The sequence below is a fragment of the Crotalus tigris genome, unplaced genomic scaffold (assembly GCF_016545835.1).
Source record: "Crotalus tigris isolate CLP2741 ecotype Arizona unplaced genomic scaffold, ASM1654583v1 scf7180000017646.2482762, whole genome shotgun sequence".
In the NCBI taxonomy this organism is placed as follows: domain Eukaryota; kingdom Metazoa; phylum Chordata; class Lepidosauria; order Squamata; family Viperidae; genus Crotalus; species Crotalus tigris.
Window position 1 is genome coordinate 74687 of NW_024096538.1, and position 27992 is coordinate 102678.

General features: G+C 40.3%; 1 protein-coding gene across 2 annotated transcripts in view; it reads right to left on the reverse strand.

Annotated features, from left to right (window-relative positions):
• The window catches only part of CD247 (CD247 molecule), a 40398-nt gene extending 18213 nt beyond the window's left edge, over positions 1 to 22185 (reverse strand). The window contains exon 1 of one of the 2 annotated variants that reach the window (XM_039335658.1): positions 21351 to 22185. Coding sequence is in view for 1 of the 2 variants with exons in the window: in XM_039335657.1 (XP_039191591.1) it covers positions 9159 to 9216 (58 nt within the window). In the remaining variant the exon portion in view is untranslated. Of the gene's footprint in view, positions 1 to 9158; positions 9345 to 21350 lie in introns of those variants that run through there. The other variant, XM_039335657.1, reaches the window with a different exon arrangement.
• Between the last annotated feature and the right edge of the window lie 5807 nt (positions 22186 to 27992).

Consider the following 27992-nt stretch of genomic DNA (forward strand, 5'->3'; position numbering starts at 1 on the left):
CAGCATCCTCAAATCATACATTAATTAAAGGAGTTATAATTAATATAGACTACTTTGAAATGTCCCTAATGCATTTTATGAGTGGTAATTATATAGAATTACAAATGACCAATCAAGTCACAATATAATACAACAATCCCTCATCTCCTTTTCCCAAGCATATAGAGAATTTTGAGCATTAAATAATGGCTTTAGCATATTGTAGACTACCATGACATGAAAATCAGAGAGTGATGATTTTGATATTGGCAGCCTAATGTAACACCTTTTCTGCATTATATTGTGGCATCAGGTAGGATGTAGTAATCTATTCTCCCTGTAGCTATGCATTATCTTCTCACCTTAAACAGAATAATTACAGAGGAATTATTGAGTCTGTCATTTGTATTTCTATAAGAATCTGGTTTGGTACAGCAAGTAAACAAGACAGGTACAGATTCCAATGGATAGTTAAGACTGCAGAAAAAACAATAGCAAACAGCCTGTCTTCCATAGAAGACCTCAGAAGGAGGCTGAGAAAATTACAGACCCCTTACATCCTGGACACAAACCGTTTCAATTCCTCTCTTTGGGACACTGTGATAGGGCATTACATGCCAGAACAACTAAGCACAGGGACAGTTTTTTCCCCTCATGCTATCATTCTGCTGAACACCTATTCCTCTCAGTTCTGTCTTAAGGCTAAGTATATTCACCCATGTTGTATGGCTGTAATATTATTATTATCCTTCTCATCTTCTCTATTACCCCCTCTTATTGGTATCAGTATTATGATTATTATTACTCTGTTGCTTTGAATGTACACTGAGAGCTTTTGTACTGGATTTCTTATGTGTCTAATCACAGTTGGTCAAATAAAGTATTCTATTCTATTAAAGCAGAAGATGTGGTTCCATTAGAATTTCACTGCAGATTTTTATTAGCACAATACTTCTTAAACAGTACTTGGAAATAAACTATAGCTATTAAAAGGATCAGACAAGTGAGAATTATACCTTTAACAGATGGGAAGCTTAACTTAACTAGCAAAAATACTGTAAAAGTTAATATTTAATGACTCTATTATCTTAAACAAACACTGAGGCCCATCTTGGTGTAGTGGTTAAGGCATCTCAGGCTAGAAACTGGAAGACTGTGAATTCTAATCCTGTCTTAAGTACAAAGTAGATGGGTGACTTTTGAGCCAGTCATTTTCTCTGAGTCCTAGATAGGAGACAGTGGCAAACCACTTCTAAAAAACCTTGCCAATAAAACTGCCAGAACCTGTCTAGGCAATCTCCAGGAAACAGAAACAACTGAACCTATTACCCTATCACCCTACCAAAAGTTCATAATTATAGTACCAAGCTAGAAAATGTAAATTTTACTATTATGCTGGAACAGAGCTACACAATATCTATTCGGCATACTTCTGTTTGAATCAGGCTTTGACTAATTATATTTTCTTTGCAGCATTTGATATTTTAAAGTACAACATCACATTTCAAAATTAATAAAAAGACTTGGTGTTGGCGTCTACTTCCTTTTGGGAATTGAAGCAAAAGGATAAATGCAGAACAGTAAAAGAGGCAACACAGGTACGGGATGAGATGGGTACAGGTAATCATTACAAATATTAACTTGTCTAAATAAAACCTTCACTTAACAGAGCTCCCTAGTTTACTGAGCAGAATTCCCATTATTTTTGCTCTTTTTCCATAGATTTCCAGCAGTCACTTCTGTTAATAGGTATTTTCTACCCCACCTCTATTCTAACTCAATCATTATATGAAACTAAGAAAACAACCCCTTGAGTGGACCAAACTGGTATGAAATAATAAACAGGCTAATCCCAGATTAACTAGGTAAGTGTGGGTGGCTTCAGTTGAAATGACAATACTGTTTGTCATCCATTTTCTATAATAGAGTTTATGGGTACAAATATTTTCCACTGACTCTTGAGGAAAGTAGCCAGAGACACTAATACAGAAGTCTCGGTAAACAAAGAATGAAGCAGAGGATGGAGGGGAAAAATTAATCTTATTATTGTGAAAAGAACACGTGACCCTGGGTATTTTTTTCTCACTGCTTAGTGTACATATTGCAATCACTATAAAAATGTGAACTGTACCAACAAACAGATGACATGTGGAAACCAATTTGAAGAAATATACAAAATTGTGAATTTCTATTCATAGTACTTACCCAAGAATAAGCTCCCATTGTCTACTTATTTCTGAGTAGTTACAAAGATAAGGCTGCTTTAAAAAGCTGCTGTGCTTGTACTCCTGTGAGTTCCAAATGATTTCTTCTGCATCATTTTCAAAACATGCAGAGCTTTGATGTATTTCCTTCTTATATATTTTACAAATTTTTTATTTACATTTTTTCAATTTTTATTGCTTAAACAACTCTGGAATATGCTTGGGAAAATGCTGTATGGATTTAAAAATATAATAAACACCATTTATGGACACTGATACACTGATTACACTGATATGTAATCATATTTTTCTTCTTCTGTCTGAATGCCAAATTTGTTCCAGAGGCTGTTCAAATATATATTCCATCTGCAATGTCCCAATTCTGCTGCATTTATAATGAAATTTAACAGCAAATATTGCAACCATGCTCTAGTTCATGGTTTCATTTCAGTATACTCCAACCTTTTGCCATTATATATAATTTCAGCAAAATTATGTATACTGAGAACAGTTAATCCTATAAATGTCTCTTTCATGCAATTCTGATTAAATGCTTGATGAAAGCAGGAAACAGCTTGCCAGAAATCTATCATGCTATCATTCATTTCTCACACAATCCATCTAAAGCTAAATTGCACATTTCTCTGTCAAGTTTCTACATCATTTTTTATTGGTCAATAACAATGAGACTGAAAGTTCCATAATCGTGAACAAATCCATTAAGTGTCTTGGTATATTTGTTTTGTAATAAATGGAGGCATTGGTTGTAAAGTTACTTTTTCATCACCGCTGTGATTGCAAATGGTTTCAGAGGCTGTCATAAATGAAAATTTGAATCAAATATTGATTAGATGTAAGGAATTTAGCTTCATTTGAAAAGAAAGCAAAAATAAACTGAAAATATTAAGCAGTTTTTCTCTAAAATGCCTATTATAATTAATATTGCCAGAAATGTTACACATAGCTATCATCATCTTCTTTAATCTCTTGCAATAGATAGATCTGATGAAGGGATCTCATCTATTAAAGCTGTGGTTTTGCTATATATGAAAAATATAAAGCACTTTAGAAACTCATCATTTTTAAAGATCTATGAATGCAACCCATTAATGCATAAATAGTGCTGATTCCTCAGTTATAAGGGTCACATGTTTTATCCAGTGCTAAAGAGCCTACAGCTCTAAAAATGGCAGAGGTGGTTGGGAATTATAGTTCAATAACAAAATTAGAACTAGAGATTACTGCTGTCCCCTTTTCAGCTGACCAGAGTATAATTATCCTATTAGTCACTGGTTTTAAGATTAAAATGTAATAGGAAAAATAAAGGCCAGATTTAATTTTCATTTATTACAAATGTCACAACATTAATTACAGATGTCATAACTCCATTCTTGCCCATTTAAACCTCAAGGTAAAGAGAATCTGGATGGTCCGTAGATCATACTAAACCATGATGTTAAACAACATGATAAGCCTAAATTAAATAATGTATCCAGATACTTAATACAACATTTGAACTATGTATATCAGTCTAGCCTCCCATGTCTCTTAAGAAAAAAAATCTAAAAGAAGTTACTTCTAGAGAAATCTATATGAAATATAACCTAAGAAACTGTGTTTAGGTTGAATTAAATAAATCTGATTTCAGAAAAAACAAGTTCATAAAATTTGCAATAATAAATTTACTTAAAATAAGAATGAGTTTTCAGTAAAGGTGATTCCCTAAAAAGATTAAGATTGAAGTTTGCTGTTTCCCTAGGACGCTGCTGACTATGAGCCACCAGCTGCTTAAAAGGCAAAAGAAAGCCTTTAATATAAATCATTTTAGAGTTTTGTCAATTTCAGGCAGCAGTTGACAGCACAGTCTTGTAATCTACTGCTATGATAGCTGAACTTGTTAATTTGCAGTTAGCACTTTTTAGGGAGAATAGCTGCTCAGGAAGAGCTTGCTGGTTTAGGCAATTTCTCTGTTTGGTGTGGGGAGAGAAAAATGGGCCAAGACAGTGTATACTAACTGACACATAATGGCAAACGTGGGACTGAGAGAAAGAGAGATGCTGCAAAGGTAATAAATGGAGGCATTGGTTGTAAAGTTACTTTTTCATCACCGCTGTGATTGCAAATGGTCTCAGAGGCTGTCATAAATGAAGATTATCTGTAACATGCTATAACATGCTATAAGAATTTTACAGTATCCACGTGCATTATCTGAAATAACCATTTACCTTTTAAAACTGGAATGTTTTTACAATCATTACAAATAAACTCTACTGAACATTGTAACCTTTTCTTAAACACTTGGAGGAGGTGAGGATTTCTTATATCAAAATGATTGGACCTTGAGTTCAATTTAATGTAAAGTAATACTATTCTAGGGAACGTCACAAAGAGAAGAGAAGAATTCTGAATAAAAAACTTTTAAGACAATACTAATACCCAATATAATATCTAATTTATATTCTAAATTGCAAAGCAAAATAATTAATTGGTTTTGGAAAAACAATCAGAATTCTCTAATGTTTTAAAATGTCAGAAGTCTTAAAAAGATCAGCACAATTATTTACTCATATTTGTGTTATTTAAAAATAATTATTTCCATATTACAATAAAAAACAGCAGTCACCTTTTAAGGAGACTTATTTCTCCTAATTGATTATATTTAACTACTGTTTAGTTGTTTCTTCAAGCCAAATCCATTCTATAACATAGAAAGTGCTGGTCAACATGATTCAGCCTAATGTAAAATTCATGGTGCCCTTCCACACAATAAGCTCTGCTTCTCTGGGATGTAAATCATCAAAGTAATAAATGGACAAGCATTCAAGAATGCAGAGCTAATAATAATCACACTATGCCAGTTAAGACTTAAATTCTGCAAGCTGTAATTCAAATACAACTAAAGGGTCTTAGGTTGGAGAAGGCTGTACATTCACAAACATTCAAATGCTGTTGCTAAAATTCAAATAAATTCCCATTTCAAAATCAGCAGTAAATAGGCATGTATAAAAATCCAAACAATCTATATTAAGAAACTTGTCAAAAATGTTTTTAAATACAATCAATCTTAATCTTACATGGAAAGAGGGTTAGAGAGACAGAGACTTAAAACATTAAAGATATTACTTTCTTGGTTCACTTTAGCTTTTGAGAAATCTATATAATTCGTAACTGTTGGATATTTAATTTTCCTCTTAGCATGTATTTCCTTGTGGCATGTATTCTGTTATTTTAAGTACAGAGACGATTTTAAATGCAGTAGAAATTTAGGTAATACAATGAATATTCAAAGATAAATTGTAGTTTGTATATCTTATAATCCTTGGGATTTAAGACAATTATTTTTAATTGGCTAATTTTCAGGCTGATTAAAGTCAACAAAATACAAAGAATGTTTTATTTCTAAGTGTATATCTGAATAGAGAAGAATCCTTAGATAATTGAAAATAAATTTAATGAAGCCCATTGTTTCTCAATTTTGTCTGAGGCACAAATGGATTCAGAAACAATCGTGCTTTACTTGTGAAATAATTGTGTATATGAAATGTACACTAAACTTCAATCCCTATTAAGTTTAATAGGGCTTAGTTTTCTGTTGTTATAAAGGATCTTTTTTTCCCCTCAGCATTCATTTTTTGATCTAGGCAAGAAACACAACTGAAAGATCACTTTTTTCAAAGAAAAATAAAGTTGAGATTTCCAACATATACCTAAACTTAATTTAGCTTCTTTTCTGGCATGGATCAGTTGTAGCAAATTTAAATCTATAATTTACAAAAGTAGCCACTTTCAAATGGTCATGCGCAAAAGAGGTTATGGGAGTTTACATTTGGAATAAATATTAGGTAGGTATCACCTGAATTGTTTAAAATTAATTCAAATAATCTAAACACCTTTCAGTATTTTCTCTGCTTTTATTCTCTAAATAAAAGTTTAAATAGAACACTGTTGATAACAGGCAATCATATACTGTATATAAAGTAGAACATCTGCAGGGAGGTTAAGACAGCTACTAAAATTAGGGCCAGGAGGGCAATACAAAAGTCCCTCTCTTCCTCTACTGCAACTGAGTCATACAAAAATCCTGGTAACAAAGGGCAGCACAAAAAAGTGTTAATTCTAATCTGCACAAATGACAATACAATGCAGAAAATAGAAGGAGACTTGGCCACATAGAACATGTAAGCTCAGATAGATAGTCTTTTATAATGAATTACTAATTAATCCCAAACCTTTTGAATAATAATCTCTCTCTCTCTATCTGTGTATCTGAGTCTCTCTCTCTCTCTCTCTCTCTCTCTCTCTCTCTCTCCCTCCCTCCCTCCCTCCCTCTTTTTCACTCACACACATATATCAAAGTATCTAAAGAATATCAAATTATTTTGGTGTTTCAAAAAGCAAAATCACATAAAAGTTACGCATCTTCCTTGCCAATAAAAATACAACAATAATAATATAACCAATAATTTTGTGTTTTTTCATGGTATCCAAAATCATCTATTTGAAATAGCTCTTTTGCTCTACTAGTATGGCTAGTCCTATGAATTATATGTACATCACTTGCAAGATCATCAATAATTTATTTTTATTTAGAAGACCCAGTCTTAGTACAGCCTCCCTACGAAAGACTCTAGTCTCTTGCTGAAATAAAAGTAATTAATTATGCATGCATTTAATATGCCTAATCTTGCACAAAGATTGTTTGTGGATTAACACAATGAATATGACTTTATGCTGAAAAATACTTCATTTCCTTGCAATGATAGGGTTGTTGTTGTTTTTTACTAAGGAATATTATTGTGTTCACACATTAGCAAATTACATGGTCAAAGAGCATACAACATTTATACAAACAGCTAGGTCAACTCTGTATTGTTTATAAATCTTATTTTTTCTTATGATCAGGAACTACTTCCATGAAAATTTTTTTAGCAATTTAATAGTCAATTACTATATATTAAGATCAATTTTAATGTGATATATTTCATACATAGCACTTTTGTTTGATAGTTGGTTAGCAATGAGAAGGAGACTTGGCAAAGCTGAAAGCCACCATCTGATTTAAAACTCACCAAACAACACTATATATTGATCTAATTATATTTTTCTCTCTACAGCTATATCACTGTAGATTGAAGATGTGTTTCAGTGTGGAACACATCTTTGAAGTCAAATGTTCTATATTTTCTTTCAAAAGGCTCGCATATGATATTGATTTGATGTTTAGAGGGCCAAAGTAATTGAAAAACCTATCTGTTGATTGTGAGTAAAACTGCATTAGGTAGATGTATCAAAAGCCAACCCTTTAAGACACAATCTTTTTCAAGACTTTTGAATATAATTTTAATCCATAATTTTAGTAAGTAGGACTAATAACATTTAGTTTTAGAAAACTAGAATTTCAAAAGCTGACTTTTTAATTGCAGAGCAATAATAACCACATTATTACAATACATAGAAAGGCATAATGTATTGATGGAAATATATTTCATTTATTCTTACTGTTATATTTCTTCTTCAATTTTGAACTGATATGAGCCTTGGATTAAGTGGGTGTTATATTAAAATTCAGAAAATCATGAGCAAGAGAGAATGTGTATTTGTGTTTTACTTAACTGTATTGCCCTGTAAAATAAACACTAAAATAGAAGCCTGCTGAGAAAACTAGCTTGCATGGTTGAAACTGTTGCAATGGTACCATTCAACATCCACACATACAATTGGAATCATCTTTCTTAGTATAGATAAAATGTTTGCATGTTCGCATGAAATGTTTGCATGTGATGGGATCCAGAAGGCTCAAAGCTGCATTTTGTTTTATTTGCTTTCAGGACATGCAAACAGGACACATTAAAACAGAATGTAAGATGTTTAGACGGATCTTCGTATAATATTGAACATGAAAGTAAAGGGATAATATTTATCTTCTGTTTGTTTTAAATATTATCCAGCTCTCTCATAAAAAAAGTTGAATAGCTAAAACTTAATGATCTGGAAATGCAAATTAAATAAAAGTTTCTGATTTATTTTTAAAATGAATTAATGCATCTATGATCATTTGTATAGTTTAACAAGCTTTAAAAATTTGCAGCATAATTCTAGGCATATTCATAGAACCCATCATGTCCACTGGGATTATTCAGGATGTATCACTGGATTTCAACCACAGAAATGCCAAGGTTTGAAATGTTGCATCCAGAAATACATAGTGTTTAAAAATGAGATTTATTATTTTCCAAAGTTATTCCTACTATGTTCTGTACTTATAGGTGTGTATAATATTTAGTCTAAACTTGTAAAATATTACTTGTTCAATCTTTTTATTCATGCCTAATATAACTGTGTTCTATTTTTTTGTAAACCTCCAAGTGCTACATTGATTAATACGTTGTATTCCTGAGAGAACAACACCATAATAAACTGATTTCTAAGAAGTGAGAGATGCGTCTTTTAATTAACGGTAAGGCCACATAATTCACAACGTGACATTTCCCTGATCAAATATAAAACATGACAGTGACAATTCCCATTGAGAGACTATGGGTAGTCTATCCCTCGTGAATAGTAGACACTACTAGTAAATTCTGCTGGAACGGTATACTATTAGTAGATAGACAGCAATGTCAAAAGATACCCTTTTAGTTCAACGTTGTTTGCAAATGGAAGCAGGCTCAAATGGCTCCCAGGCCAAAACCACAGGACATTCAAATGTGTTTTTTTAATCTTTCTGCCAGCCCAGCTCTTCTCTTCATCAGGTTATAAAGCATTGTCTCATGAAAAACCCTGATCCAAGGTGATGGAATTTGAACAAAGTGCATAGCTGATTTTTAACAAGGAGATGTAACTATCAGCTTACACAGAGATTTCCTTCCTTGTACAAGGAGGATATGGTATTCAAGAGAAGCTTGCTTCTTTCCTCCATTTCGGGGAAGAGAAAATTTTAAAATAGTTTCCTAGAATATGAAAAGCCTGTCTTACCTGTAATTGGGAGCAAAGCCTGAAGGATGGCATTGATAAGTATTCCTTTCAGCTTCATTTCCCCCCCAAGGTTTTAGGCCAGTTGGAGGTAAAGAAGACGGCTGAAGACCACAATTGAACAGATACCAGGACAAGGAAAAAACAAGACAAGAGAAAAAGCTTTGTTCTTCTGACTGCCTTCACAGGAAGTGCAAAACCCAATGAGATCTTTCAGAAACCACCTGCTGGCAGTAAGGTTGAAACACACAGTCTTTTGCTCTACCATCAGAGAGTTCAATTAAAAATGGCTACAAACTCATGTTTATCTGGAATGATCAGTGACTGTTAACATTTGCAGCATATTGAACTTCAGCGAAATGGTGTTTTATGCAATCTCCAAATTTCAGTGCGAAATGTCTGCCTTAACTTCGCCCATGTCACTTTGATTCCAGCCTATAGCCATAGCCAGACTTCAAGATTTCCTTTGCCACATTCTCTTCCTACAGGATATCGTGGGGCACATCCCTCATGCCCTGTTTGAAAGTGTCAGTGTGGGCCTGTTCAGGCCCCCGTCTTTGGATTCTTGTATGCCAAGAACTGTCTTTTCAATTGTATGTACTAGCAATATTAATACAGTTATCTAAAGTACTTTGTTGCTGGTGATTGCTTGGCTTATCTTTCCTTTTTACTTGATGCCATTTGGATATTGGGGGCAAAAAAAGATTGATAATATAAACATTATCAATATATAAATAGGCCATATTAAATGTTATCATATGAGCTTATTGAAGTTTTTAAGAAGAGACTGGACAGCCATTTGTCTGAAATGGTATAGTATTTCCTGCCTGAGCAGGGGGTTAGACTAGATGACCTCCAAGGTCCCTTCCAACTTTTATTATTATTATTATTATTATTATTATTATTATTATTATTATTATTATTATTATTATTATTATTATTATTACATTTCATCATGCCTGATCACCATGAGCATCAAAGTAACCCTCTTCCAGAATAAAGAGGATCCAGCAGATTGCCCAAACTATTAACTAATTTTGCCTTCTATCACACACAATGAAAATTTTTGAGTGGATCATCAACCAGCATCTACATGACATTGTAAAAATCAATACCAATCAATGTAGCTTTATCAAAGGCTCTTGTACTACTGACCCCATCTTTGCAGTTCTCATGCTTATAGAGAAACACTGAGAAAAGGGGAAACCTTTACATTTAACTTTCCTCGACCTTGAAAAGGCCCTTGACCATGTTCAGCATCAGTTAATTTAGTATGAGCTATGTGACCATGGTGTGTCTGTGCCACCCATAACATGCAAATACCAGCTGTCACATATGATGCACTGTCGGCCTTTCTAACCGCTTTCCTGTGAAAGTTGATGTTCATCAAGGTTCAACATTGTTATGGATACTATCACAATTAGGGAACAATTGCCTTTGCCAATTTGCCCTGCACCTCAATATCAAAAAGACTGAATATTTAGAGACCAGCTCAAGCACTGCCATCATACAAGTCAGCAGTAAAGATCTAGTGAAGATCAACTCCTTCCATTACCTAGGATCTCATCTACAAAGTGATAGCAGCATCAAGAGTAAACAAAGCTTGGTTATGTTGGAAGGAGATCACTGGTGTGCTCTGTGATCAACATATACCAATCCATCTACAACTTAAGGTGTATGAGACAATGGTACACCCAGCAGCTCTATATAATGCTGAGTGCTGGCCTGTCACCAAATGCATTGAGCACCACATTATATGCCATGTAGTTGGTTAATTAGTCATTAAGTGTTTCTTTCCTTGACCATGTCAGCAATGACACAGTTTGGAAGCAAATTACCACCATGCCATTATCAGAGAAAATGAGGAAAAGCCTACAGTGGTATGGCCATGTTTACGAACAGCATCCCACTCCATTGCCCACAAAGCCTTCCACTTTAACGTAGATGTGAAAGGTAAAAGCAAAGATGACAAGATACAATAAATGCAAATATGAAAAGTGCCCAGTTAGTAAGGTGACCAACCGTCCTCCTTTAGGGAGGACAGTCCTCCTTTTTTAAGTTCTGTCCTCCCTTGAAAAGTGTCATCCTGCATGTCCTCTGTTATGTCCCGAGCCTTGCAAACGGCTCGGGCGTTTGCAGGCAGTCCCGGGCAGGTGCAAAGCTGCCCGGGACCAGACAGGCTGTCGCCAGCGCCGTGTGCATGCGCGGGTGCTGGCGCGGGAAAAGTATCGCATTTACCCGGGAAATGTCTATATAAGAAGCTGGGAGGTTTTGGGAGCTGCTGAAGCCATCTACTTGTAAGCTGAACGCAGAATAAAGAAAACTGAGAACTTCAACTGCTTCTCGTGTCTGCTTTCCCGCCAAGGACTCAACACTGGAAAGGAACACCGCCTGGAAGTGTAAGCTTACCCAAGTGAGTCCTGAGCGGCGGAACGGCGTCGACTCGGCAGCTACCCGCCAATCCAGTGCGCATTCGGGGGTAGGCTGGCTGATAGACCCGTCTCCTGAAGATGGCAAAAATCGGAAGGCTTTCGGAATTCGACGTCTCACATCCAGAGCGGTGGGAGTCATACGTAGCCAGGGTGGAGAACTACTTCAAGGCAAACCAAGTGAAGGAAGAGAGCTTGAAGGCTGCCACCCTGCTTTGTGTTTGCGGCCAAGACGCCTTCGACATCGCAGAAAACCTTGCAGCACCTGTTCCAGTAGAGTCTGTAAGCTACGCAGATCTGAAGAAGCTACTGAAGGAGCACTTCCACCCCAAGATGTCCGTCATCGCATGGCGCCACACCTTCGAGCAGAGGGATCCACGGCCCGGTGAGTCGGCCAAAGAATTCATCGCCGCATTACGGAAGGCCGCCAAGCACTGCGAGTTCAAAGACCTCGAAGAACGACTGAGGGACCGATTCGTGTGCGGGTTAAGGCATCGAGATCTACAACAGAGACTTTTCGCTAAAGAAGAATTGTCCTACCAAGATGCCTTAAGGGAAGTCACCGCAGAAGAAGCAGCAGGCGGCGCTGTCAAGAACATGCGGCCGATCAGAAACAGTCCAGAGGTTGCATCCGTGCACCAGGAAGACGTCCAAAGAAACTCCGAGGAGGATCCGGACGAGGAAGTCGACCGTCTCCACCCCACGAAGGAAGAAAAACAGAAGGGAAGCTCTTCAGCTCCGCTCAAGTGCATCGGCTGTGGAGGTCGCCACAGGAGAACCGACAACAAGTTCCGCTCCGCTACCTGCCGGGCATGCGGCAAACAAGGACACATTGCAGCTGTGTGTCTGGGCCGACGAAAGGTACAACCTCAGGAAGAACTGCGCCTGAAAGGTACCAGATTCCCCAGCCAGAATAGGGTAGGGTTTTGCACTTCGCGAAGAAGCATCCTTAGGACAGGCACACACAAGCCCATTAAGAAAAAGCTGTCACTCAAGGTGAAGCTACAAGGGGTTCCATTATCTATGGAACTAGACACAGGGTCTGCCTTTTCAATTATCTCCTTGCATACATTTAGGAAGATTTGTTCCGGTAGTGGAACTCAGGCCAAGTTAAGGCCTTCTGACATTGTGTTAACAGATTTTCAAAATTCAAGAGTGTGTGTTAAGGGGGAGGCCACCCTTAACGTGCAATACAAGAGTTTTGAAGGTCCACTAGACTTATTAGTAGTAGGGGGTGAACGAACGAGTCTCATAGGACTCGATTGGTTTGAGGCCCTGGGGATACACGTCACAGGACTCAACAGTTTACAAACACTCGACCTACAGGAAGTCTGCAAAGAATTTGCAGATGTTTTCAGCCCCCAGCTGGGCACATTCAAAGGACCCCCTGTGTCCTTAAAGCTAGACCCCACTGTCACTCCCATTAGAATTAAAGCAAGAAGGGTCCCTTTTGCTTTAAAGAGTAAAATTGACACTGAGTTAGACAAACTGATCCAACAGGGAATCCTAGAACCTGTTGATTCCAGTCCTTGGGAGACCCCCATTGTCACGCCTCTAAAGGCAAATGGGGACATTCGCATTTGTGCTGATTACAAATGCACTCTTAATAAGGCATTGCAGCAACATGCCTATCCTGTTCCTGTGGTCAGTCATATTCTGGCCTCCCTCAAGGGGGGCGCGTTTTTGCAAAGCTTGACCTAGCTCAAGCGTATCAACAGCTGCCTGTTGATGATGATGCTGCTATAGCTCAGACTATTGTGACCCACAGGGGAGCCTTTAAGGTAAAAAGGCTGCAGTTTGGAGTGAATGTCGCTCCTGGGATTTTCCAAAGCGTAATGGAAAACACACTGCGGGGCATACCGGGGGTTTGCCCCTACTTTGATGATGTCTTAATTGCAGGAGACTTCACACACATTCTAGCTGAAAGGCTAAGAGCTGTTCTGTTAAGATTCAGGAAATCAGGCCTCAAGCTCAAAAAAGACAAATGCATGATTGGGGTGCCTTCTACTGAATTTCTGGGGTTCAAAATTGATGCTGCTGGGATTCACCCTGCTGAATCCAAACTGACTGCTATTTTAGAAGCACCTAGGCCAAAGTCCAAGGCCGAACTTCAGGTCTTCCTGGGCCTCCTGAATTTCTACAATTCTTTTCTTCCACAAAAAGCTAGTGTAGCTGAGCCTCTTCACAGGCTACTAGACACGCAAGCAGTGTGGCAGTGGTCACAAACGCATGAGGGTTGTTTTAACAAAGTCAAGGCTTTGCTCACTTCTAACAGTGTACTTGTACATTTCAACGAGTCCCTTCCTGTGTGCATCGCTTGTGATGCGTCCCCTTACGGGTTGGAGCTGTCCTGAGCCACCTCAGGTCTGATGGAACTCAGGTTCCTGTTGCATATTACTCCAGAACATTGTCTTCTGCTGAGCGCAACTACTCTCAGATAGACAGGGAGGCTCTGGCTGTTGTTGCTGGAATTAAAAAATTCCATGACTTTCTATATGGCAGGCACTTCACGGTCTTCACTGACCATAAGCCTCGGCTGGGACTGTTTACCACACGTAAGCAGACTCCCCAAATCATTTCCCCTAGAATGCTTAGGTGGTCTATCTTTTTGTCTGCATATGATTTTTCCTTACTCCACAAGCCTGGAAAAGAAATGGGCCCTGCTGATGGCCTCAGTAGATTGCCTCTGCCAGTAGTAGAAGCTGACCCTGCGCCAGCTGTCAACATTCTATCAATCCAAGCCTTGCCCGAGCTCCCTCTTTGTGCCAGGGATGTTGCCGCTGAATCAGGTACAGATCACACACTTTCATGTGTCCGTTCCTGGGTTTTGTCCGGTTGGCCTGAGCACTGCCCTAGTCCTGAGTTTCAGAGTTTCTGGTCCAAAAGGAACGAGCTGTCCCTTTCTCAGGGTTGTCTGCTTTGGGGAAACAGAGTTGTCATTCCCACCTCAATGAGGACTAGGGTCTTAGATTCCCTCCACGAGGGTCATCCTGGCATTGTTCGTATGAAGGCCCTTGCGCGCAGCCACTTGTGGTGGCCTGGTTTAGATAAAGATATTGAGGCTAAGGTGCATGCATGCCACCTGTGCCAACGATCTCGCACAGAGATGCCCCAAGCTCCCGTGCATAGATGGGAGGAAACACAGTCCCCATGGTCTAGGGTGCACATTGACTACGCTGGACCCTTTCAGGGCCAGTTCTTCTTGGTCCTTGTTGACAGCCATTCGAAATGGCTTGAGGTTGTACCGGTCTCATCCACCACCACTGCAAAGACTATTCAGGTACTGAGGGGGATTTTTGCTGCACACGGGCTGCCAGATGTCATTGTGTCCGACAACGGCCCTCAATTCACTTCCTCCGAATTCCAAGCTTTCTTACAGGCAAACATGATTCGTCATGCCACGTCTGCACCCTTCAACCCGTCCACCAACGGTATGGCTGAACGTATGGTGCGCATCACAAAGGACGCATTGAAAAGACTCACCTACGGGGACTGGCATCACAGGTTGGCTGACGTTCTCCTTTCTTATCGCACCACACCGTCCACTTCTACAGGGAGAAGCCCAGCTGAACTTCGTTGGGGGCGTCAACTTACTACTAAACTTGACCGGTTGCATCCGGACAGACTGCCTTCATCTACCTCACATCCTAGGGCACCTAGACAACTACTTGTGGGTGCCCCGGTTTGGGCTCGCAATTACGGGCCTGGTCATACATGGGTCCCCGCTTCTATTTCCACGGTCACAGGTCCTCTCTGCTACGAGGTAGCCCTGGACAACGGTCGTGTCCTGCGTCGGCACATCGACCAACTCCGCCCTCGGCGGGACTTTTCAGATGAGACTCCTGGGTCTTTTCCAGGGGGGGAGGGGGACCCTTTGGAGCAAAGGGAAGGGCCCGAGCTGCTGCCCATCTCCACTGATGGAGCTACAAACGGCCCATCCCAGGGTTCCGCGAGAGCTCCGAACAAGAATTCTATGAGTCTACCTAATTACCAGGCATCCACGCCTACTCCAGCCAGGGAGTCACCCCGGGGGCATATTCACTTTCCACACACATCACACGGCACTCCAGTCACGGAGGATACCCGGGGGCATCCCAACAAATCATTCCCCGCAAGAGAGCTGGCACACAACTCCCAAGGTTGGCCTGACCTTACCCCAAATCCTACAGGGGGTCAAACATACAGGGAGGTGGTCGAGGAACCAAGTCCCGACTACAACACCTCTAGCCCCAATCAGGGAGTAACTGAGTTTTGGGAAAGTACAGAAACCCACACAAGCCCGGACACAGAACGGGGTTCAGGGAATGGACAGCCTCCTGACAGGTCTTGGATGGACCTAGGAGGTTCAACAGAGACGCCCAGCAGGGGCCCGAGGGTCTACAGCTAGGGAGGTCAACCAGGTCACAAAGTGACAGAAGCCCTGGCCTGACGAGCCCGGTGGGCGAGCAAGCAGGCCAGGCAGCGGGGCACAGTCCTTGGAAGGCACCAAGGCACAATAAGGAGAACAGGCTCACATCTCCCTCCAGTCAGGGAACTCATGCTAGTAACCCAGAGCTGAGAAGGTCACAGAGAGCAAAGAAGTCTCCTAAATACTTAGAGGATTACATAACATTGCTGGCTAAACAAAAGCCAGGTAACGATAGGAGCACTGAGAAGCAGAACACTGCATAAAATAAATGATTATATGTTGGTAGTAGTTTTAGCCCAGGGGAAAGGGGTGTTATGTCCTGAGCCTTGCAAACGGCTCGGGCGTTTGCAGGCAGTCCCAGGCAGGTGCAAAGCTGCCTGGGACCAGACAGGCTGTCGCCAGCGCCGTGTGCATGCACGGGTGCTGGCGCAGGAAAAGTATCGCATTTACCCGGGAAATGTCTATATAAGAAGTTGGGAGGTTTTGGGAGCTGCTGAAGCCATCTACTTGTAAGCTGAACGCAGAATAAAGAAAACTGAGAACTTCAACTGCTTCTCGTGTCTGCTTCCCGCCACGGACTCAACATCCTCCTTTTTGATATTTGAATACTAATCTGCAGGGCTTTTTTTTTCTCATAGAATGCTCAGAACGGCATTCTGCCACCTTTTTTTGATGGTTGTTTTTCAACTTTTGCATGAGCTGTGCTACTCCCCCTATTGGCTTTCAAAAGTCAATAGGAATTGCTGCTGAGTGTGCCAAAACACCCAGCCGGCAAACTTTGCACATGTAAGTTATCTGCAGCAAAGGTGAATTGGCAGGAACTTTGCACCCCTCCCTGCTATCCAACTACACTATCTCCTAGTTAGTCCCAAAGATACCTGGAGGAGACTGGAGCGGCGACACCACGGTAACTTTCCCTTGATCTTCAGCCCTGCTAGGGCAATAATGGCTGCGGGCACAAGAGGCAGAGGCAGCAGGGCTGCTGCAGGCAGGGGTGTGAGGAGCGACCGTGGCTGGCTGCCCCCTGTGCTGTGGGAGCTGTGGAGCCTGCTCTGCACGGGGCTGTGCAGGGTGGGCGGTGGTGCTGGCGGGGTGACTGCAGGCGGGGTGTGTCACGGCAGGCTGCCCCCCTGGGCCGCTGGTGCTTTGGGAGCCACAGGCCCACTCTACACAGCGGGCCGCAGTGCTGGCGGGGTGGCTGCGGGTAGGGTGCGGCATGTAAGCATAATTACAATATAAAATGTTATTGTTACAAATATTTTTTATTATGCATTTATCATATTATAGTGTATTCTGTATTATTGTTGCAATGAATAAAATGTTTCTTTTATTTACAATATTTTTTCTTCAATTTATTTGTGTCTTCCTTTTCATTGTAAAAAAGTTGGTCACCTTACAGTTAGATCCAGATGTTGCATTTGATTGCCCAAGATGGCACTTGTTGATCCAAAAAGCAGACTTGGCATCTGCAGAAAAAATGCTAGGATGATGATATAAGTCTATTGTTGCAACTGACTCCCTAGCAAAAGGGAGGAGATTAGAAAATGGTTTATCCTAAATTGATATTTTTCCTAAAACTGGAGTTTCTTCAAGAGTGGGAGTCCCAGGCAAGAGCCACGATGACCAACCCCTATGGAGAATCCAGTTTTGGAAGGTGTAAAGGCTGAAGAAGCTGAGCTCAGCCTTCTGATTTTCTCCCAAGTTGCATAAAGCCAAAATGCATAATTCACTGAGCAAAGAACCCAAAATCTAGAGCAGTGATTCTCAACCTTTCTAATGCCGTGACCCCATAATACATGTTGTGGTGACCCCCAAGTGGGTGTGGCCACCAATAAGAGGGATTAGGACAGCTAGGGAAAAGGGAAAAAAATGGCGGACAGCATGGTTTGGCGACCCCCGTGAAATGGTCATTCGACCCCAAATGGGGTCCCGACCCACAGGTTGAGAACCACTGATCTAGAGATAATATTGGCAAATATAAAAAAATACAAGCATACTGCTACACTTAACTAGTAAACACCCTTTGAAATAAAGCATAGCAACCTGTGGGAGAATTCCAGCTAAGATGTTGACCTAGAGCAATGTTTCCCAAACTTGACAATTTTAAGGCATGTGGACTTCAACTCCCAGAATTCCACAGCCAGCGTTGCTGGCTGTGGAATTCTGGGAGTTGAAGTCCACATGCCTTAAAATTGTCAAGTTTGGGAAACACTGACCTAGAGCTTGGAGAGATGTGGGTCCAAGCTGTAAAATTTCTGCATTCCCCTTTCTACAGAGAAGTACTGAGTGGCCTGCCTCCATCTGTTCTTTCCAGAGAGCAGATACCCAGGAGTAAATTTTCTTTGGTTCTGATTCTCTCTCGTCCTCTTAATTACTATGTGAGCTTCCTCAGTGTGTGGAATTTCATACTTTTACAATTCTAGCCATCAAGATCATATTAGGACAGGAGATTATGGCTGTTGATATTCACATCCGGAAGGTAAAAAATTTGGAAAAGGGCTGGTTATTTACTGGCCTGCAATACTTCCTATATCTTTTATGCAGTTGTTAATTGTGGACCATGGCTGGGGGCAAGTTACATGAAATTATGCAATTGTATATGCTGATTTGATTTACTGCAGTCGTTTAAAATTCTCCTTAATCAGCACTTGGCAGAACAACGTTAAAAGGTACTAATATCAATAATTTTAATAATTTTAAAATTTAATAATTTTAATAATTTTTGTGCAGCTGCTGATAAAAACAGGATCACCAGCATGATCGCCAACGTCCAATAATGGATATGGCACAAGAACAAGAAGAAGAATATCAATAATTATGTTCCTGAAAATAAAAATACTGAGTTTTTTTCTGAGAATAAAACATATTAATTTAGTATTAATTTAGTAGACAAACTCACACATAAAGAAACTTTCAGCATCAGAGGAACAAATGGAGCACATTTCAGTTTCTATCCACACTTCAAAAATACATCAAACTGGAAATTAAATGCTTATTATCTGTATTTTAAAATTTGAAACAAATGTTGAGTTTTGTATTTATTAAGATTAGGATTTTTAACCTTTGGTATATATAATAAGTATAAGTCTAGAAAGAGATTATTATGATAGGTTGCACAGTCAGCCAGATGTTTAGACTAGATTTCACACTTTTGTCCACCTGTCCAGTCCTTCCCAAGGACCTGGGATAGGCAGACATTGTTTGATGGTGTTAAAGATATTGTTGCAGGATATAAGCTGTTCCATTTACTATTTATTTTATTTGTATTAGGCACCACCCAAATCTATTCTGGCTGGTTCAAAATATATAGCAGAAAACCAAAATAAAACACAATACAAAATAGATTAAAAAGGTGGCATCTGGCCACTCAAGAGAAAGACATCCAGTGAGGGGGCTCCATTCACCGTGTCCCGAGACCTGTGTTTGGTCCATTTATTTCAAAGCCCATTAGTTAAAGTCCTTACCGTGAATTGTATGCTCTGCATACAAAAGGAAAAAATGATGCAGAGAAAAAGAGTATATTTTCTTTTCTCTTTAACAAAGGAAAAAAAACAACATGCAAAGCACTTTGATCAAAGCATACATCTAAATAATACACAAGTCAAAGATTGTATAATTAAATAAATGCAGAATTTAGATGCGGTAATAGATAGGTAGCAATGGAAATATCAATGCAAGAAGAATATTAAATTTCTACCAAATGTATTTAGAGACAATTGATACTTTTTTTATTATTATTATTGAAAATTTTTTATAAGTTTTTACAAAAACACAGAAAAAAAATAACAATACAAAAACGGAAAACAACATATACAAAAAACTAAACATAACATCCCCTTCCCCATCCCCCCCAAAACACCCCCCCTTACCCCCCCTGAGCTTCCCAGAGCAGAATATAGGTTTAATTAAAAAAGAATTAAAAAAAAAATTTATATAAAAAAGAAAAAATAAGACTAAAATATAAATATATATGTATATAAAAATAATTATGAAAAAGCAATATGATATTTTTTTATATCCAATTTAAATTGTATAAATTCTATCCATTTATCCCAAACAGCAAGAAATTTCTCTTGCGTTTGTTCCTTTAAGAAAGCCGAAATCTTTGCCATTTCCGCCAGATAGGACACTTTAAAAAACCATTCCTGCAATGTAGGCAAGGATTCCTTCTTCCAATATTGTCCTACTAACAGCCTTGCGGCTGTAATCAAATTTAACATCAATATAACCTCCTTTGTATCACAATCAGTAACTATACTCAACAAAAATAACTGCGGAGTAAATTTTACCCTCCTTCTAAAAATTCTCTGAATATTCCACCATATCTTAATCCAAAATGCTTTTATCTCTCTACACGACCACCAAATGTGATAATAGGTGGCATCCAAACAACCACATCTCCAACATTTAGGCTGTAAGTCCGGGTACATGAAAGACATTTTTTGTGGGTCAAGGTGCCATCTATAAAACATTTTATAAAAATTCTCACTTAAATTCTGTGCCTGTGTAAATTTGACATTTCTTACCCAAATGGTTTCCCATGTATCCAATGGGACTGATTCACCAAAGTTTTGGGCCCATCTAATCATACATTCTTTAATTAATTCCGTTTCTGAGTCCAATTCAACTAGCACCCCATAAATTCTCTTAATATGGGCTTGTCTTTGATCCTTCACTTGCTTAATAAGATTTTCATCTTCTCTAAGAAAGCCCACCTTGCAATCCACCTTCCATCTATCTGCTAGTTGCCTATATTGAAACCAAGAATAAATAATATTTTCTTGTGCTAACTCCTCCCGTAATTTTAATTGCCAATTTTGTCCATCCCATCTGAGTAGCTGTCTATAAGACAATTGATACTTTTTTTATTGGTATATTATCCCAATTCTTATTGCTAAACTGGATAGTTTATCTTCTAAAAACTGCTCGAAAGGGATTGATCAGGTTGGATCATTCTTTCATAAAATGTGATATTATAAACCTCAAAAATTTTGAAAAATGATTCATATGTGAATAAAACTAATATTAAAAGTTGAAATCACAATTCAACACATTTTTATTAAACTTTATGAAACCAAATATTCCCACAAAGTGTACTGAATTAGCTTTAGTTAAAATGAGTTACGGAGATCTACTTTGATGTCTACAATATTGTATCTCAAGACTACATCTGACAGAGAATGTAAATTAATTTAGAAACCATTCCTAGATTACAAATGCTTACATGGGTTTGTACTGGTTATAAAATGTTCTGTCTTCATACAGTAAAATCTATTGTAATTCTATAATTCTAATTCTAAATTAGAATAAATGTTTATTAATATAAATAGAATTTATTGCAATTATGAGAGAACTTACTTCCATTTCAAGTCTTGTGTGGTGTGCTTGTGTAGGTTAACAGCAATCACAAGTTTAAAGACTTTACAGGAAGTACATGACTGCTAAAAAAACAAGCCTTTGTCAGAATCAAGTTACGGTTATAAATAACTCATCTATTGTTGCCCCAGACAATGAATCCACAATCAATGCTAATAAACTGCTATTAGGAATTAACCAGTTGCCTTTGCAGCAGATTTTCTCAGGCTACTTGATATTAATGGAAGATAATATGAATGCCTTTGTCATCTGAGAAGAGGAAGAAGACATGTATAAAAATTAGTAGAAGAAGAGAACAAGCCAGCGAAGGCTCCAATGGATTGTATTTAGTCAAAAATATAATTTTTAAGTCCCAAGGAGCAGAAGCAAAACTAACACTTTACAGTTTCTTTCATCAATGCTCTCTCAAAGGCTAATGGGTTGTATATAAAAATAAAACTCTGGAATACCCAAATCAAGATTTCTATTGATAAGTCACAGCCAAACTTGCCTCACTATTCTCCTGTGTAGGTTTCCCCTTACAGGGAAGTTGCATTCATTTCTTATTAGGTTCCATGAACTAATCTCCTACAAATTCCACAATTGCTGACAGAGGGATATTAATTACTGCATTCTAAAAGGATTATCTCACTCCCATCTTTTTTAATGGAGGAGGTCTGACACTAATTCTATATATATATGTGTTTCATAAGATTCATTCCTGACAAAATAACAAACAAATAAGCCAGGTAGCTAGCTACCCACTTTAGTTTTTCCTGAGAGGCAGTTGCTCTAGTTCAGGGGTAGGCAACCTTGGCTCTTTTATGACTCGTGGACTTCAACTCCCAGAATTCCTGAGCCAGCCATGCTGAGGGGAAAGGGAGAAATTTCCATGCTGAGCCAGGCTGGCTCAGGAATTCTGGGAGTTGAAGTCCACAAATCATAAAAGAGCCAAGGTTGCCCACCCCTGCTCTAGTTTTTGAGGGGAAAAAATACTAAAGTCTTAAAGAAAAATCAGGTTGTTAGATTAGGTTCTGTGGATCATAGTTCACTTCATTAGATATATGGCATATAAACCTGAGAAAGGAGAGTGTGGGATGGTGATAGTATAATAAAAAGTTTCATTTGTTAATTCTGCCACATCAAGTTGCTAATAAAAGTACAAATGTAACACTGTTTCATTTTCTTCTAGCAAGGTTATTGTGCTCTCAAACAAACTCAACCTTTCCTTCTCAATAATACTTCTGAATAAGTATTTCCCTCAACTTTTCTTTACATATATGATAGTGGCAAAATTTATTTGCCCCTGCCCTCTGGAATATTCTCCCATTGGGTCCATCCTTACAAGGCAAATGAAAGAGGGTGTGTTTTGGCTGGGTTTATATTTGTTTTTCTGAGTTTTATTATATTCATTTTTCATTATAACCTCGGCAATCTCAGACCTCAGTCGAAGTTGTCCCATCCCAGACAACTTTGTGAAGTTTTTTTATTATTAAAAAGAGTATTCATTAAAGGAGCAAAACTTACCATCCACATTTCTCATAATTCTTAGAGCCAGTCCATCATCTAACATAAAGCCTGGGGAAAAGCTAGCTTTTTAAAGAGCTCTTGAAGATGGGCATAGTAGGATCCTTATGGATCTATGAATAGATAACACCATTTATAAGAAGCAAGTAATGAACTTCTATAGAGACAGAATATGTGTTTCATTTATGAATAAGGCTACCAAGACTGCACATTTATTCATACTTATCTGGATATTATTCATGAATAATATATATATAGAATTTCATTCAAACATTATTTTCCCTATGACAACAACAAAGGGGAAGCTTACGTCCCCCCCACCAACACACTCCCCTAAGTCTAAACCACGTTTGGAAGAAAGAAGAGAACCATCAAACAACAGGGCTTCTGTTCCCAACTCCCTAAATCAGTCCAAAAGGATATCCTAATCAAGGGTATTGAAAGTCAACAAGAAATTAAGAGGGTTTAGGACAGCGGTTCTCAACCTATGGGTCGCGACCCCATTTGGGGTCGAACGACCATTTCACGGGGGTCGCCAAACAACACTGTCCGCCATTTTTTCCCTTTTCCCTAGCTCTGCTCTTTATTCCCTCCTCTTTGCACATGCGCAGCTTTTTCCACTATAAAGTTAGGAAGTTTCAGTTTCAGAGCACGTGGCAGAAAGCAAGAGAGAGAACAAACAAAAGCGGTAAGTTTCGAGCGCCTTGATTCTTCACCCTGCTTTAATTATTATTTTTTAAAGGGGGAAACGGGGAGAGAAGGGCGGGGGAGGGAAGGGGTAGAAAGAGAGAGATCTGGTTTTACAGAAGCGAAGGAAAAGGGCGAAAGAAAAACCTTGGCTCGATTGGAGCAGGCTCGGTCCATTTCTCGGGCTGCCCTGGCCGGGGCGGAGTGGGGGGAAAGAAAGGATCGGCCCGGTTTCCGCTCGGAGCCAGCCGAAGTTGGGTCGGGGTTGGGCGAAGGAAGAGGGCCGAGGGCCAATGCGGAGGGTCAGAGGCGAAGAGGGTGCGCTGGGTCTAACCCTGAGGGCTGCGGAGGGAAGCGGGGCGGAAAGTGGAAGGAAGGGAGGGGACAGGTTGCTCGCGCCTGGTGGGGCTCTTTCTGGAAGGAAACCCGTGTAAAGGGCTATCTCCGAAGTGGTGTGGGGTTACGTTCTTGTGGTGAGTGGTGGTGAAGGGCGGGCGGCGAATCCAGGAGGACCCTCAAGTGGAGCGGGTGGTTTTCTTACCTCCGGTCGGTTCAGAGACCCCTGCGCCCCTTCCTCCCTTGCTTGCTTGGAACAAGGGGGCAGCAGCCACCCCCGAGTCGCTCTTTCCAGCCCTGTCCCGCTTGTAGATTGTTGGCCAGACCCCCGCCCCGCCCACCCGCCCGCCCACCTGGCGGGTCTGTCTGAAAGCAGTGAAAAACTTTGCCGCAACTCGGCGGCTGTGCCCAGCTTGTTGAGCACCCACGTGAACTTCCGAGTCTCTGAGGAGGAGGAGGAGGAGGCGGCGGACTGAAGAGACATGGTCACCATCCTTGCTGCCTCGGTCCTCCGCTTCTTCCTCTCAGAACTGGTTCTTCCCGGCGGCCCCTCTTGCCGTGGGAAAGCCGAGCCCGGCCCCGCCATCTCTCAGGGCGCTGCCTCATCGGCGCTCGGGAGCCCCATCCCCCCTCCCTCCCTCCCGTGACGGCTGGGATGGCGCTGGCGGCTTCCTTGCTCCGATGTGGTGACCAGCATTGGAACGGCAGTCGGCAGCTGTGGGCTCCGTTGTGTGTCACCCCCCCCGTGAATGGCAAGCCCTGTGGGGCTTGACAGTGGTGTTGCTTTAAGAAAAAAAATTATTCCCCCCCCCGCCCCATCCCCCTTTTGCATAGCAATAAACACTACAATAAACATTCTCATGCTTTGTCCCCCTCCCATTTACTCGATAAATATTAAACATACACTTCCTGCCTCATGCTGGCTGAAGGGCAATGTTTGAATAAGGCTGTGGAAGATGACTATAATCAAAAATCAGAAAGAAAAGGAACTCAGGGAATATTTCCAGTCCGTGTACACCAAGGGAAGCAGTTGCTAAGTGAAACGGTGATTATACTTATGATCATACTTCAGCTTTCCTTTGCATATCTGTGAAAATTATAAATGCAATGATTGGTCATAAAGTTACTTTTTTATCACAATCTTAATTGCAAATGGTCACTAAATGAGGCACTCACTAAATGAGGACTACCTGTACCTAAAAAAGTCAAAAGGGACACTTTAAAAAATAAAGATTTTACAGGCAACAGCAGTACCTGAACAATCTTGCCTAGGGACCACAAAAAAACCCCTGGCCTAGTTAGGATGGAATTCTACCAGAGTCCAGACAATGTGGTACAAAACCAAACCAAACCACAAACGCATCCTTGCTGGGATTCAGTTTAAGTCTATTTCTCCCCATCCAGAACTGGGCCTTCAGGATCTGGGTCAGGTCTCCACCTCATCTTCTGCTTGGGCCAGGTTGAAGATCTATAATAGAGTAATGATGACTCTTTCATGCTGGCAGATGAGCTCTCCCAATCCCTTCATGTATAGTTGTACTTTCAGTCTCTACAACTTTAAATGTGTGGATTTCAATTCCCAGAATTCCCCAGCCAGCATGTAGATTGAGGAGACATCCTATAGCAGAGCTCCCAAGAACCCAACTTCTCCTTTCTCCACCTGCTTAGGACAGAGAAGAAACACTACAAAAGACAGTGTCTCCCATTTCCAGGCCTTCCAACTATCCCAGAGGGATAGTCTCCAAGATCCCTTGTACAGGAAAGAAAAAAAACCACGAGAGTTTTCTGGCAGCTGAACACAAGGGATTATAAAATGGACCATAAAACAAATTGCATGGATATGGTACTTAATGTCACTGGCTTACGTGTTCTCATAAGAAGTAGCATATCTCTGAAATTATTACACACTGAGAAACTGAGAAACATATCCCTTCGCCTGAGAAACATATCCACATGTGTTTTTCTGAGAGCTGTTTTGGTTGTGCCCACTTGGTGGCCACGCCCACTTGGTGGCTACACCCACTTGGTGGCCACACCCCTGGGGGTCACCACAACATGGGCAACTGTATTATGGGGTCACGGCATTAGAAAGGTTGAGAACCACTGGTTTAGGATACCAGACCCAAACATAAGTCCACCAGAGGTCATCTACAAATACCCAAGTGCTATAAATTACATCTTGGTGCTACAGCACAAATAGACTGGAAAGGTTCAAAGATCATTTGTTTCCTCCAAGGTGTTAGGACTGCAAACTGCTGCCTTCTCTACAACTTCCCTAAGAATGGAAAGAAAATAATGATTATAATTTACGACATTTACACTCTCAGCGACTCTGGGAAGTTGGACAGCATATGAGATAGAAGACTGAACAAAAATTGTTTAATCCCATTGCATCCAATAATGGCGTCTTGAATCACCATAGCACCTTCCTTGTCAATAAAAAGGAATTCACTATCTTGTATTCCTTCAAATTCTGCTATTATGTTACATTCTGGATACAACAGCAATATTTTGGTTTTTAAAATAACTATCCAAAATTGATAAAATATAATCAGTATTCAGAATTTAGAGAAATAAAAAATAATGCACTGAGATTTACATAAAGGTCACTCATACTAAATAGCTTCATTCATCAAACGAAACCATCGTTTGTTGAAGAGGCCCCAGTGGCTGGGTTTACCCATCAGGTAAGAGCATTAACTATGATTTTAAAACCTTGGCAGAGAGACGAAAGCAAAAGGAAACAAATTACATTACTATTTAGTGCTAGAGGTGAGCTTAATACCAGGTTCAAACTAATTGGAACAACATCTAGGTCAGAGGTGTCAAACTCAATTTCATTGAGGGCCGCATCAGCATTGCGATTGCCATTGGGGGGCTGGGTGGGTGTGGACAGGGTGGGTGTGGCCTACTGGGTGGGCGTGGATGGAGTGGGTCTGACCTACTGGGCGGGCATGGCCAGCTCTACATCGTTCGCGTCAAGGGTACCTGTGGAGGCCTGGGCAGGAGTGGGGCAGATCTGAGTGGCAGAAGGGGGTGGGACCAAGGCAAGTGCCAAGGCATGGTCCACTGGAGGAGTCTCACTGTTCCTCTCAAGCTCGTCAGCTTTGCACCTTGCTGCCTGCTGAAACTGGGCAGACTAGGGGCTAGATAGCATTGCACTTCTCATCAGATTTGCGCCACCCGGCTCAGCTCATGGCGCTATGAGGAGAGAGCCCCATTGCCTGCCGAAATCAGGCAGGCTGGTGGCTGGGTAGCATCGCTCTTCTTTTTGGATTCATACCACCCAGCTCAGCCTCTTGGTACTATGAGAGCGCCCCACTGCCTGCCGAAACCCCTCCCCCAGAGCCCATCAAGCCAGATAGGTGAAGTAGGCGAGGGCCATTTGCTGGCCACTTCCAGGCAATGGTGCATTTCTTCATTCCTCAAAAAGGTTGACACCTGCACCCAGGGGGCAGGGCTGACGCGGCAGGGGCTGGTTCCTTGCTGTTTCCAGATGGCCTTGTGGAGCTAAGACTGAATGCATTTCAGCATAGATGGCCACCAGAAAATTGTACATTGGCTCCCGGCCGGCCTGGGCCAGGGCCAAGGCAGAGGGGGCCATTCCCTCACTGTTTCCAGGATGACTTCGTGGGCCACATGAAACCACTTCGCGGGCCACATCTGCCCCCCAGGCCTTTTGTTTGACATGTCTGATCTAGGTATTGAACTATATATTATGAATATCCATTTTTAAGGGACTGGAAAGTTCTATTTTTAACAGTAAAATAGAAATATGGATGAGAAGTGCAGGATTTTTTTCACTTAGGCTAAGCTATTCATATATTATATCATATATCATATCATATCTTTATTATGGTCATAGACCAGCACATAGCCATTAAAATAAAAACATGTTCTAGTAGGCACAGCACACTAATACAAAGGTGATAGATTATGTAATCCATGGTAGCAATTTTTTTAAAAAAAAATAATGTTCATATTTCATTACCCTTTCTGTTGCTCTTGTAGGCAATTGAAGAAATTTTACAGAATTGCTATTGTCACATTTTGTTTAGCCTTCATTTTTCAAATCACATATCACTGACTAATTCA